We start from the raw sequence: 14,779 nt of genomic DNA, 5'->3' as shown, positions 1-14,779 counted from the left end.
GCAATTTTAAGGAAATGAACGACATGCATGCGATGAACAGTTTTATAGTCAATCACAATCGCACGTAGCTGTCACACGCTACAACAACACTAACGATGCCGGATGTGCGTCACTTACGACGTGACCCCGCCGACACATCCTTAGATATGTTGTAGCGTGTAAAGCGGGCTTTACAGTTGTAGCAAAGCGGATGGTGGGATTCATCCATCTCTCATGCACACGGACTAAGGCGGGCTTTGCACGTTGCGACATCGCAAGCCGATGCTGCGATGTTGCACGTGATAGTCCCCGCCCCCGTCACAGGTACGATATCGTGTGATAGCTGGCGTAGCGAAAATTATCGCTACGCCAGCTTCACATGCACTCACCTGCCCTGCGACCGTCGCTCTGGCCAGCGACCCGCCTCCTTCCTAAGGGGGCGGGTCGTGCGGCGTCATAGCGACGTCACACGGCAGGCGGCCAATAGCGGCAGAGGGGCGGAGATGAGCAGGATGTAAACATCCCGCCCACCTCCGTCCTTCCGCATAGCCGCCAGCGGCAGGTAAGGTGATGTTCCTCGTTCCTGCGGCTTCATACACAGCGATGTGTGCTGCTGCAGGAACGAGGAACTACATCGTACCTGTCGCGGCACCGGCATTATGGAAATGTCGGAGCCTGCAACGATGATACGATAACGACGTTTTTGCGCTCGTTCATCGTATCATCTAGCATTTACACACTACGATGTCGAAAGTGACGCCGGATGTGCGTCACTTTCGATTTGACCCCACCGACATCGCACGTGCGATGTTGCAACATGCAAAGCCGCCCTAAACCTCAGTGAACCGCCTTACATGTAGAAAATGTGTAGGTAAAAAAAATGTATATTTGTTTTTAGTGCATTTTCGCTGCAAACATTCACTTAAAATGTATGTAACTTGCACATGACTGTATTAATAAAGTTTTGCCAAAGCCGAATCCCAGGAATTATCTAAAACAAAGCGGCTTTATTTAAAACATGACAAACAGTAAAAAAGACACAAACCACAACATGAGAAATGCAATACAAGTGCATTTAAAAAAAATTTGCAATTAATGTAATTTATGTAATAGGCTCAGCAATGCTGCAGAAAATCTGTATCATCAAACTCACCAGCTACTGATCATGGGAAAATAGCCCGGCATGCAGCATTATTATTTTTTATGTAAAGCTCCACTCTAGTGGGTTTTTTTTTGTTTTTCTTCACAACTCAATGCAGGTCTATGAGAGTCTTGTTCTGGCTCTCGTAGAGTTGTATTGGGTGTTTGTCACTCAACGTCTGATGTCCGGCCAGTCAGGTCAGACGTTACTGCCACAAGATGGGTCCAGAGCATATGTAAAAGGCGAAGCCACCGGAGGGCGAGTATGTGACAGGAGGCTGGGAACTTGCATTTAAAGAGCCGCTCCAGCTCTGAAAAAACAAAACCTGCTGGAATGATGCTTTAACACTAGAAGTCTTAGGAATTTCGAGCTCCATAGGGTTCCAATGGTAGAAATGTTAAATGACCCCTCTCTGGGACTTCTAGTGTTAAAACTGCTCAAACTCAAACTATACAGGGTCTGCCTGGAGATTTTGTGTCTGTTATGGGACGGACCCATTTCTAGCCAGAGTTTTATGGACTCCTACCACTGATGTGAATGTAGCCTTAGGCTATGTGCGCACTTACCGGATTTTGCCGCGGATTTTCCGCGGATTTGCTGCATGTTTCGCTGCAGAAAATGTTCATAACATCTCTGCAGTGAATCACCAGCAAATCCTATGGAGAAAAAAAATCCTGTGCGCACTGGGCGGAATTTGACAGCTGCATGTTTTGCTGCGGGATTCCCGCAGCAAAAACAAGTGCATGTCACTTCTTTTCCGCACATCGCTGCGGGATTTCACTCCATTGACTCAATGTTAATCATGAAATCCCGCATGGAATAACGCAGGCATCAAATTCTGTGCGGTTCACTGCGTTTTCCTGCGTTATTCCCTGCGGTATTTTGCGGTTTACCTCCGGTAATGTGCATCACTTGCTTGCGGTTTTGCAGGGAAGTGATGTCATTACAGGAAGAGGAAGCCGTGCAGAGAGTTAACACACACACATCACAGACATAGAACACATCACACACATAGAACACATAGACACAGACACATAGAACACACATAGAAATAAAACTGAAATATAGAAAAAAAAGAACGTGGGCTCCGCTGCATATTTACCGTCCAGCCGAGGTAAGCACACAGCGGCGGCCCGGTATCCTCAGGCTGGGGAGGGAGAGGGGCAGGGGTAATGTCCCCCGCCTCACTCCCCCTCCGGCAGCCGAGAATATCAGCCGCAGCTGCCCCGGGACTGTCGCATACATTATGCGGCAGCACCGGGAGTGTCCTCGGCTCTTCTTGCCACCGTGTAGCAGTGGTGACAAGGTAATACAAGGGGTTAATGGTGATGGGGGATCACCGCCATTAACTCCAGGCTTGATCATGCCAGCGTCTATGTGACAGCTGACATGATCAACCCGTAAGTAAAGTGAAAAAAACACAGACACCGAAAAATCCTTTTATTTTAAATAAAACCAACAAGCCTCGTTCACCATTTTATTAACCCCTCCCGCACCAAAGCTCCGGCGTAATCCACAGGTCCGACATCCACAGCTCCGGCTCCGGCGTCCTGCACTGCTGACATCCAGCCGCGACTGTCACAGACACAGGCTGAATGCAGCAGACAGCAGAGGTAATTACCGGTCATTTCCCACGGCCGGTAATGTGAACTCACTGCCGACCGTGGGAAATGCAGCGATCTGTCATCTATCTATCCCTATATCTATCTGTCTGTCTATCTATCTATCCCTCTATCTATTCTTCTGTCTATCTACTATCAGAATTAAATGTATTTTTTTTTTTTTCTTCAATGTGCTTTATTGCATTGAATGCAATAAAGCACATCCCAACCCGCACGCGGCAATACCGCGAATAATACCGCAGTAAAACCGCAGCAAACCGTGGCAAACCGCATGCGGTTTTCGGGTGCGGTTTCCCGCGGTTTTTTACCGCGGGTGCGGTAATCTTTGAGGGCATGCGGAATTTTCTCAAGAAAATTCCATTTCCCAGTGCGCACATAGCCTTACAATGTTTTGTTTGTTTTATATCTTGGGCTATCTTATTCTTATTGCTCTTCGGAATTATCCTCAATATATTGAAAAATGATGTTTTTGTCTTTTGAAGTATCCTTACTCGAATAGTAGTCCCCTTCTTCTGGTCACTTGTACATGACTAGACCCTTGTCTGTGGATGGAGGCAATTGCAATGTCTACCCTGTGTATGTTTCTGTTAATTGGTTTAATTTTTTTTTTTTCATGGTTTCTTTCTCTCTTCTCTCACGGGCTTTATTCCAATGGTGTAGAGGCGAAATCCTAGCCATGGACATGCCAGGAAGCGAGCCAAGGTATGGCACCCCCAGATATTGCTTTTCTTTATCTCATGTTTGCACTTTACGTTCCATGTCTGTTTTATGCTTTTTTTCATAGTAGTTTGTCAGCTCAGTCCAACATAGGACTAAAATATCATCTTGCTGCAATCAGGATGAAGCCCCGAATCTATGGAAGATGTCATATAAGAAGTTGAAGACCTGTTTATAAGTTTTACTATAGAAGAAGCAATTGCCAGTATATAATGCCAGAAAAAGGTTGCAGATTCAGTAGTCTGTTTATCTCCTAAGCACATTTCTAAGGGAAACATCGGACTGCACTCGGATGTTATCCGATATACGCAGAGACAGACAATGGAGACGATGGCGAAATTAATCTTTCAATCTTCTCTGCACCTGTGATCCGATTGGGTGCTGTGAGGAATGAAGGAGCAGCTGTATTGATCTACCGTATTTTTCCCAAAAATAAGACACTTGTCTTATACTTTTATTTAAAAAAACCCAAAATACTAGGGCTCATTTTCAGGGTAGGGCTTATTCTTAGAGAAACATGGTTGCGCAGGTAAGGTTCCCCGCCCCAGACGTCTGCATGGCTCCCAGGTCGTCCTGTGATCTTCAGTGCTCCATTCTGTATCTCCTGGTGTTGGCCGACACACTCATACATCAGATCACGCACACGCACACAGACATCAGATCGCACGCACACTCACCACATCCTGCAATACCGATTGCTTCCGGCCAGCAGGTACAGATGGGACGCAGTGCAGTGGAATGCATGGAGGACATGATGGTGGAACGCATCGATGCGTTCCACTGCAGGTTCTATGCATTCCACCATACTGCGTCTCAGGTTTCTCTTCCGGCCAAAATCGGTATTGCTGGTAATGGTGAGTGTGCGTGCGATCTGATATGTGATTGTATGAGCGATCTGGTGTGTGCGGGTATGTGATCCGCTGCAGGTCCTTCCTCTCGGCTTCTGGTAAGTATAATTGCGGGGTGTCCGCTGTCTATAATGAAGTTTTCTGCAGTATTCTTTTAACTGTTTTTAGCTGTATGAGGACTTCATTATTGACTTGCGACTAGGGCTTATTTTCAGGGTAGGGCTTATATTTAAGCCTTGCTCTGAAAATGCTGAAAATCCCTGCTAGGGCTTATTTTTGGAAAAACACGTTAAGCAAGGGCTGGAGATCACCATGCTCATGCCCTATGTACATGTATGTTTTAGATTTCTAAGTTTTTATACAAATATGCCATAATTATATTGGGTTTGGTGCAATCCATAGACAGTCCACACCAGAGCGGCTGTATGCTGGTAATATTCTGGTAGCATGGCTCACTGAGCTAGTCACCTGTTGGCCACGTTCTCACAATAGACATAAAGAAAGCCTTGTCTGTCTAGGGACGTCATGAAAGGAAATTTTCTCTCCAAAACCTAGAAGGGAGAGCATCCACAAGCCAAATCGTGAGCGTCCAAGGTGGTACCGTGCAGATCAGCTGATCACTGTGCCATCTGCATGTGGATAGGACACAGGTACATGCATATGTGCCATTAAATCGAAGCCTCCACAACAGGACAGAAGGGATTTAGCCGCCATTCACATGTACACAAAAGGAACAGATCTGCTTGACAGAAGTATATAGACTACAGTTCATTATTTGTTCTTTGTTGTTTTGGTTTTTTTTTGGAGGGGTGGGGGGGGGTGTTTTAAGTCACTTTCCTTTTTTGTCTTGTGGTATAAGTTGTCATTTGTTTTGTACCAAATTCTTAAAAATGGCTCACGCGATGCATGAATTTGGTACAGAGTAAAAAGAAAATGTCTTTTTTTTTTTTTTTCTGTTGACCTCTATTTGAGACCTTTTGGCGCAATAAGTTGCACGTTTTTGCAAAATGGCACAAAAATTACACAAAAATACTTGCATACTCAGAAAAACCCTGAGAGAGACTGGAGTGGAATTACGTCAATTTTTTCGACTTTTGAAAAGTCACAATTCATGAATCAGACGAAAATATCCAGGATTGCTGAACTCCCAGCAAAAAAGTTGAAAAAAAAACCCAAATAAACTTCCAAAAAGGCGCAAATAGAATGAATTGGGTACAAACAAACAAAATAAAAGCGCAAAACACAAAACTTGACAAAAAACAGACTCCATGATGAATCTGGGCCATTGTGTTCCTCTCTGTGATTTGGTCAGTACCCTTACACCATGTGCACAGGTGGAGTATTTTGTGAAGTTTCTTCTCTGTACTTTATATAGGTGCATTCACATTGCAAAGTTCTGCACATTCAGTGGTCCTGTTGGGGCTTACATCTGAACCCCTCTCCCCCCACAGAATAGGATTCGGACTTGTGCATCTACAGAGCCATTGACTATAATGATGCAGATGGAGTCACCATGGGCTCTATTGTTCACTATTTTCGGGTGTATACACCTACTGGAGGCGGACAGCTAGATGTAGCAGACAGTGTCTGCCTCCATAACTGAGACTGCATCATTATAGGTCAGTGACCCTGTAGCTGTATACGTACTAATCCTGTTCTGCATGGGATTCCAATGTTAGCCCCAACAGGACCACTGAATGTGGGGTACAAGGCAATATGAAAGCACCCGGAGCCAAAACCAGAATGGGGTAAAAAATCCAGCAGTGGAGCCCGTGTTTCTATTACACGTTTCCTCTGATTGTTCCACTCCTGGTTTTGGGTACAAATTTAGAGTTAAGAAACTCACCAAATACTGACCGTGTGCACGAGGCCTTGGGATGCACAAACTCATTGTGAAACTGCTCTGTTATGTCATTTGTGTCATGTCTTATTTTCCTCTTTAGTCAAACTCCAAGTTAAAATTGGTGAGAAGCTTAGCTGTATGTGAAGAGTCATCTGGACCATTTGTGGATGGCCCCTTGGAACCTCTGGTAAAATTGTGGCTCTATAAAAATGTTTGATTTAGCTTTTATTATCTGTGAATCTGTATAGTGGTAATCTTGGAATCAATAGCACATTGTGAAGCTTTGGAATTTGCATAGAAATGTTAAGTCCACGTCTCACTAAGCAACATTGCTAGCAACATCGCTGCTGAGGCACGACTTTTGTGACGTAACAGCGATGTTGCTAGCGATGTTGCTGTGTGTGACATCCAGCAACAACCTGGCCCCTGCTGTGAGGCCGCCGGTCGTTTCTGAATGTCCTGGGCCATTTTTTAGTTGTTGCTCTCCCGCTGTGAAGCGCACATCGCTGTGTGTGACAGCGACAGAGCAACAACTGAATGTGCAGGCAGCAGGAGCCGGCTTCTGCGGATGCTGGTAACCAATGTAAATATCGGGTAACCAAGAAGCCCTTTCCTTGGTTACCCGATATTTACCTTCGTTACCAGCGTCCGCCGCTCTCATGCTGTCAGTGCCGGCTCCCTGCTCCCTGCACACATAGCCAGACTATACATCGGGTAATTAACCCGATGTGTACTCTGGCTAGGAGTGCAGGGAGCCAGCGCTAAGCGGTGTGCGCTGGTAACCAAAGTAAATATCGGGTTGGTTACCCGACAATTACCTTAGTTACCAAGCGCAGCATCGCTTCCACGCGTCGCTGCTGGCTGGGGGCTGGTCACTGGTTGCTGGTGAAATCTGCCTGTGTGACAGCTCACCAGCAACCCGTGCAGCGACGCTCCAGCGATCCCTGCCAGGTCAGGTTGCTGGTGGGATCGCTGGAGCGTCACTTAGTGTACTTTACCTTTACTGCACTATGAACTAGGCCTTTGGGGCTGATCAGATGGGACATCGTTTTGCTTATTTTTATTTTAGCAAGTTTTACTCTGTAATTGTCGAGTTTGATTCTTAGGCAGTGCGTTTTTCGCAGTGTTTTTGGGCTCAAAACTGCATGACTTTGCTTCCCCAGCAAAGTCTATGACCTTTCTTTTTTGGTGTCTTCACACCTTTTTTTTTTTTTTACTGCTTTTTTGAGCTTAAAAAATCAAAACGCTGTGTGCGCACACGGCCTTACATCTATCATTAAACATCAAAAACTAGGATGGATTCCAGAACTTGGAAGTAGGGCAGCACTCAGTTGAAGTTTCCTTTTCCCTTATGCACACATAGGACCTTTAAAACCTCATGCACAAGTGTGCTACGATTTTTACTTTTTGTATGCCATCATAAAGGGATACCCATAAAAGTGGCTTTTATGAAATTTACATTAGATTTTTTTTTTTTTTGAACAATTCTCAAAGAAAAAAAAAAATTGAAATTGTTCATAACAGACTTCCTAGATATTTTCTTCACTGCGAGCGTAACAAGAGGGAGAATTAAAGACAATTTGTCAGCAGGTTTTTGCTATGCAATCTGAAGACAGCAGGAGGTAGGGGCTACAGATTTCAGCTGTGTGCTGTAGTTTACTTATAGTGAAGGTTTTATCACTAGGGCATTATCATTGCTTGGGCTAGCTGCCTGTGCCAATTTATCTGACTACTGCTGTCCTCTGATAAGCAGCTCTCTGTTAATAGACAATATGCACAGAGAGCTGTGGTGTGGGCGGGGTTAGCTTTCTGAGCTCTGTTACACCTGAGAATCCTGATTGTGTCACAACTACTGCACCTACTAAATTAAGTGATACGTCTCTGGAATCGGGGTATAATTTCCTACATTATGTTCCTCTTAGATGAGGTATCAAAAGCTGGTGACACATTTCCTTTAAAGAGAGAGTAATCCCCACCCCCGTACCTCTGCGTGCTGTGTCTTGTACACTGTTTAATTGAGCTTTGTTTGGCAGGACGTCATTCAGTTGCATATCAGCTGCCCGTCTGATAAGGAGGAAAAGTCCTGCAAAGATGGGTCTGAGAAGGAGGAAAAATGTAAAGACAAGGGGCCAAAGAAAATGTTGTCTAGAGGTTGGTATGCATTTTTAACACAAAGTTGTACAGTGTGTGAGGGAACAGAACTTTCAGGGTCTTGGACAGATAATAGTTTAATGGAGTTTTACACTTCTTCAGTGCCTCCTACCCTGCTGCTTTACAGTACCAAAACTTAGGGTACCGTCACACTTTTTAGCGACGCTCAGCGATCCCACCAGCGATCTGACCTGGTCAGGATCGCTGCTACGTCGCTACATGGTCGCTGGTGAGCTGTAAATCAGGCAGATCTCACCAGCGACTAGTGACCAGCCCCCAGCGACGCGTGGAAGCGATGCTGCGCTTGGTAACTAAGGTAAATATCGGGTAACCAAGCGCTTGGTTACCCAATATTTACCTTGGTTACCAGCACACACCGCTTAGCGCTGGCTCCCTGCACTCGTAGCCAGAGTACACATCGGGTTAATAAGCAAACCAGTTTGCTTATTTACCCGATGTGTACTCCGGCTACGTGTGCAGGGAGCCAGCACTGGCAGCCTGAGAGCAGCGGACGCTAGTAACCAAGGTAAATATCGGATAACCACGCAAAGCCCTTCGCTTGGTTACCCGTTATTTACCTTGGTTAGAGCTTACTGCAGGCTGCCAGAAGCCGGCTCCCTGCACATGCAGATCGTTGCTCTCTCGCTGTCAAACATAGCGATGTGTGCTTCACAGCGGGAGAGCAACGTCCAAAAAATGAACCAGAGCAGTGTGTAACGAGCAGCGATTTCATAGCAGGGGCCAGATCGCTGTTCAGTGTCACACACAGCGAGATCGCTAATGAGGTCACTGCTGCATCACAAAAAACGTGACTCAGCAGCGATCTCGCTTGCGATTAGTACCCCTTAGTTATTGCCCATTCATTCTAGGGATTGATGGTGGCTTGGGCATTAGTGCTTCAGGCCACAGAAATTAGTATTCATAAGCCAAAACCAAGAATGAAACCTACAGAGGAAACTTGAAGTTGGAAGATTTGCCGCTCTTCTAATATTGGGACCACTCCTAATTTTGGCTTTCAAAAACAAATACAAAATACTGACATGTAAAAGGGGTCTTAACATGGCTTTACCAGTCAGGTGTACAGGTATATTAAATTCTCATCAAAAATAGATTCAATATTCTCCGTCTACACAAAGACCCCCCCCCCCAAAAAATATGAATCAAATAGACACCATTTCAATAGTATAATTTTAAAACGTAATAATTTTAATCAAATTTTTATTTTTATTTATTATTTTTTTAAAACATGATAAAAAAACGACAATACCACCAGTGTGGAAGCAGACAAACAAAGCCAATATATTGAAAAATTAATTCTCATAAATGCATGTGTAACAAACATCAATAAATAACCATAGATCTCAACAATATTTATGATACATATTAAATACACAGTACAAGCAAGAAGAAATAGAATATATAATAGTGCCTGTAACAATCTATTAAGTGGTCTATACTGCTATACAATATCACCTGTAATGGCTCCAACTTGGCCTAATATAATACGTTATTGATTTTAGCAGCTTACTTCAAAGTATATACATTTTCACCACTATAATATATTGCACTAATGCCCGCTTAATACTGTGCACTTACTTAAACAATAATCTCCTGGCTTGTGTGGCTGCCTCCTGCCTCCAGCGCACGTTTCGTCACCTTCTTCCGCTCTTCTAATATTGGGACCACTCCTAATTTTGACTTTCAAAAACAAATACAAAATACTGACATGTAGAAGTGGTCTTAACGTGGCTTTCCTGGTAGGGGAAAAAGGTAAATAAAATTGTGACAGTCTAAAATTGTGAATCTTCAGTGGGTAATGTACTCACTGTTAAGATTACGCTCTCTCATCACGTGACCGCTCACGTGGGATGTGTGCTTCCGGGCACATGCCGACAGGTATCTCTCCATCTTCTCTCCAACGCAGCAAAGTTTTGCAAGTATTGAAAGATGCGACAAATCCTCGTCCAGCGTGATGGCGCACCTCAGACTGTTCAGTCCACTGTTGTACTGTCTGAATAGTGACCAGGATTAGTAAATTTAAGAAATTGATTTAGTTTCCAAAGCTTCTTCCCACCTAATGACTTTTTTTTTGTGCTGACAGATTCTAGTCAAGAGTACACGGACTCTACTGGAATAGACGTACATGAATTTTTAGTGAACACACTGAAGAATAACCCAAGGTATATCTGGTATTTCTACATTTGATGTTATAGATAATGAATTGCAGAAGCTTTCTTCCTATTTTGAGGATAATGTCTGCCTCTACGTGTCTGCGCTCTATGGAAGCTGCCCTGTGGTTATGTATCGCATGTCCTGGGGCAGCAGGGCTACTTTCTGTGACGACGAGCCGTCTCGAATTCCTAAGTGGCCATATTCAGAATGTGTCCCCTTCTCCTGTCCGTCACTCTGTCCTGTACTTTGCTACCCTAATGTTTCGCTGTCTGTCACTAGTCCTCACAAATCGCACATTTTGTGGCTCTTCTCCCAGTTTTACAGGTGCATCATGTATTATTAGTGCTTTGGCAATGTTGGTGGTTATAGCAACTGTTCCTTTGCAGGAAATGTACAAAGCGTGTTGTTCTGTGACGCCTGAAGACATGTTTGAAAAGGTGCTCTAAGTTCAACTACACTTGGTGGATTTGCAGAATTTTGAGAGTCTCTCACAAGTTATTAAAGGGAGTGTGTCAGACAAAAAATTGCCTATTGTTTAGACAGGACTTTTTCTCAGTGTTGTCATGTTATACAGGCCGCATCATAAAATAGTGTCTGTAGAACTAAGGGTGTGTGTCCACAATCCGGACATGTCCTAGACGCAGCATGTCCTCTCCAATGGGGCCGCAAGTGTTCTCCTCAGGAGACTCACGATCAGGATTCAGGCAGCCGCTGACTTTCCTTGTGTTCTCCCTGCGGGGAATACCTGTGTCTCCGCAGCAATTAATTGACATGTTTGTGGCTTGGGAAGCCAACACCGCATGTTAGTTTACACTGCGGGAAAAAACAAGCACAGTGGGCACGGGATTTCTAGGGATTTCTCATCCCGTCCCGTATGATTCACACAGAGGCCACCATTGCGCTCCTGCACGTGCGCGCTTTGATCTGCCAGGCTGAGGGCAGATCAGAGTACTGTAGTGCGCATTTGCAGGCGGTCTTTGACCTTTTCTTGCGTCTGCACTTTACATTACTTTGATCTGCCCGGCTGAGGGCAGAGCAAAGTGCACATGCGCAGGAGCGCAATGGTAGCCTTTGTGTGAATGACACAAGACACATCATGCACACGTGGCTGGGCAGGAGGACGACGATAGCATGAAACGGAGGAGGCACCAGACCAAGAGCAGCAATGCTCATGGGACTGGATCGGCCCTAGATAAAGGTGTTTTTTACATTATCCAGAGCAGCCTGGACTCTTTTATATATAGTATTCTGGAATGCTGTTTATAAAGGGCTCACTGGTGGTGGCCGCAGGTCACAAGGGAAAAACCTGGTGACAGGTTTCCTTTAATATAACAGAATAAAGCCCAAATAATTTAATAACGGATGTGACAGTCTGTTTTTTGCTTATTTTGGATATTCACTTTTTGTCAGCGGTTGCACACTAACACATGTATGGGATTAGAACAATGGCTCACAATTTTGCACAGTGACTTTTTTTTCTTTTTTTTTTGGCTAAAGTGGAGTTGTTTGGCTATAATACCCTGTGCAATATTTGACGAAAACCAAATACCGCATATCAGCGCAAATATCTCATACTGTTTGTAAAGCATAGTGGAGAAACTGTGATGATGGGCTTGTTTTGTAGCCATAGGACCTGGGCACCTTGCAGTCATTGATCTACCATTTACTGTCTGTAAACCAAAGTATGCTAGAGTCAAACATGAGGCCATCTATCCAAAAGCTAAAACTTTGCTTTGGGATCACTGTCCTGTGGCATGACCTAAATTTGGCAAACTAGCAGATCTCCATCAAAATGGCTGAAAACGAAAAGAATCCGTTATTGCAATGGCCAAGTCAAAGTCCAAACCTCGACCCAATTCAAATGTTGTCCTGAGACCTTCAGAGAATTGTGCGTAAACGAGGACACACAAACCTCTATGAATTTAAGCAATGTTGTTAAAACGAGTGGGTCAAAATTGCTCCAGAACAATGTGATACTGATAGTCCTATAGAAATGTAATAATGTGAGCTATTGCTTCTAAAGATAGTTCTACAAGCTATTAATTCATGGGGTGTACTATGTTTTTCACACACTGCTTCTACGTTTTGGCCTAGGTTTTGCCAAACTATGACATTGTGTAATTTACCGTGTGTGTGTACCATGTATAGTGTGTGTGTGTGTGTGTGTGTGTGTGTGTGTGTGTGTGTGTGTATTATACATACTGTATGTGCATACATTTACTGTCAGTACCCCAAAAAAGTTTGGATACCTGTACAAAGACAGGTGTCTCTTGCCTACTGTCAAGCATAGTGGAGGGAGTGTCATGTTTTGGAGCTGCATCAGTGCTGCCGGCTGTGGAGAGCTACAGATAGTTGATAGAACCATGAATGCCAACATGTACGATGACATGGTGACGTAGAGCCTGATCCCCTCCCTTCAGAAACTAGGCCACAGGGCAAAAGTGTAACATAAAGACCCCAAACTCATCTCCAAGATGACCACTACCTTGCTAAAGAAATTGAGGGTAAAGGTGCCAGACTGCACATCTAAACCCTATTGAGCATCTGTGGGGCATCCTCAAATGGAAGGTGGAGGAGGACAAGGTCTGTAACATCCCCCAGCTCCGTGATGACGTCATGGAGGATGGTAGAGGATTCCAGCGGCTCCTGTGAGGCTCTAGTGATCTCCATGCCCAAGAGAGTTAGAGCAGTGCTTGAAAATGGTGGTGGCCACACAAAAAACTTTGGGCACAATTTGACCATTTTCAAGTCGGTTGTCAGTGATTTTGACATTAATGGCTGTGTTGATGGGTGTACTCACTTTTTTGGCAGCGATTTAGACATTTATTGCTGTGTGTTATTTAGAGGGCACACCAAATTTACACTGTTATACAATCTGCACACTGACACTTTTTCATATATGGTATATTTATCTACTCTGGTGGGCCAAAAAGTCAGACCATTGTGTGCCCATCCCATATGCCCTGTGAAGTGAAATGATACATTCTGCCCATAATGCCCGGGCACTGTAAGGTGCCGTCCTGTAAACTCTTCTTGGCCTATACTTTAATTTACCGTATTTTTCACCAGTTTTTCTGTATTTATGTGTTGGCCGTTTATCCTTTTTGGTATATTTTGTGTAGCATAACATATAGAGATGTTGTAAATGACTGATCCAAACCTTAATTTCCATAGGGACAGAATGATGCTGCTAAAATTAGAACAAGAAATCCTTGAATTTATTAATGACAATAGGTAAGTGTGCCGCCCGGATCCTCCTCGCCGTGTAGCTGGTGCGAATCCTTATTTAAATCGCCATGCCTGGCCTGCATTCAGCATGTGATGTAGTGCTAATCCCAGAGGTTGGTGTATTTTTATTTCCTGACCTATTTAGAAATAAACATCAAAGTATAGATATTTTCTCTTGCTGCGATGCTTCCAAATGAGGTTGTTTAAATGGAGCAGATGCATACATTTTCCCTAGATTTATACATGGATGCAGGAGGGGTTTTTTTGCCTCCTTTGTAAATACTTTTTGTTGAGGTGGTGTAATAGCATTTTATGCTTAGAAATTAGGTTTCTTTTTTTTTTTTTAGGGTTTTCTTTTAAAGGGGAATCGATTGAAATACTACGTCCCAAGAATGACAAAAGTATTTTTTGAGTGATACCTTTATAGGCTAACCAGAAAAATTATATATATCATTTTTCTGGTTAGCCTATAAAGGTATCAATCCTAAAATACTTTTGTCATTCTTGGGACATAGCCAGAAAAATCAATTGAAATACTAACACGCTACCACAATATTACCCTATATTGCACACTTTTAAAGGGGACAAATGTAAAAGAAACGTATGATTATCCCAGCAGCGCCATGTTATTGAAGGGTTAAATAGATACAGATTTGCCCCCCATTGCCTTACATTAGAGTACACTGTTGTATAAAGAATTTTGGCCACTTTTCCTTATTTCTCTAATTTTGTATTTCTATGGGGAACCCTAAGTTGGGGTGCATTATCTGAACAATGCAGTTAGGGTGTGACCTTATGATTGTATTTCCCGTTCATCTTATTTCAGCATTACATTTTTCCTTATTTCTTTTCTTCCTTCAGCAATCAATTTAAGAAGTTTCCACAGATGACCTCATATCACAGGATGCTTTTGCACCGTGCTGCTGCCTACTTTGGCATGGATCATAATGTAGACCAAACAGGCAAAGCCGTGATCATTAATAAAACCAGTAACACACGAATGTAAGTGACTCACTGCACACGAGAACATTGCAATGTGTTTATTATTTTTCAGAATGTCAGACTCTAGATTTTCATC

At 43.7% G+C, this 14,779-nt stretch overlaps 1 protein-coding gene across 1 annotated transcript in view; it reads left to right on the top strand.

Moving 5' to 3' along the window:
* R3HDM2 (R3H domain containing 2) overlaps positions 1 to 14,779 on the top strand; it is a 282,716-nt gene that overhangs the window by 133,261 nt on the left and 134,676 nt on the right. Inside the window, exons 4-9 of the mRNA XM_075337072.1 lie at positions 3,403 to 3,444; positions 6,251 to 6,337; positions 8,184 to 8,301; positions 10,403 to 10,481; positions 13,648 to 13,707; positions 14,563 to 14,703. Coding sequence (XP_075193187.1) covers positions 3,403 to 3,444; positions 6,251 to 6,337; positions 8,184 to 8,301; positions 10,403 to 10,481; positions 13,648 to 13,707; positions 14,563 to 14,703 — 527 coding nt within the window. The remainder of the gene's footprint in view (positions 1 to 3,402; positions 3,445 to 6,250; positions 6,338 to 8,183; positions 8,302 to 10,402; positions 10,482 to 13,647; positions 13,708 to 14,562; positions 14,704 to 14,779) is intronic.

Source organism: Anomaloglossus baeobatrachus, chromosome 2, assembly GCF_048569485.1.
Source record: "Anomaloglossus baeobatrachus isolate aAnoBae1 chromosome 2, aAnoBae1.hap1, whole genome shotgun sequence".
NCBI lineage: Eukaryota > Metazoa > Chordata > Amphibia > Anura > Aromobatidae > Anomaloglossus > Anomaloglossus baeobatrachus.
Note: the sequence above shows the minus strand (reverse complement) of the source record. Positions and strands in the feature narration are given on the sequence as shown.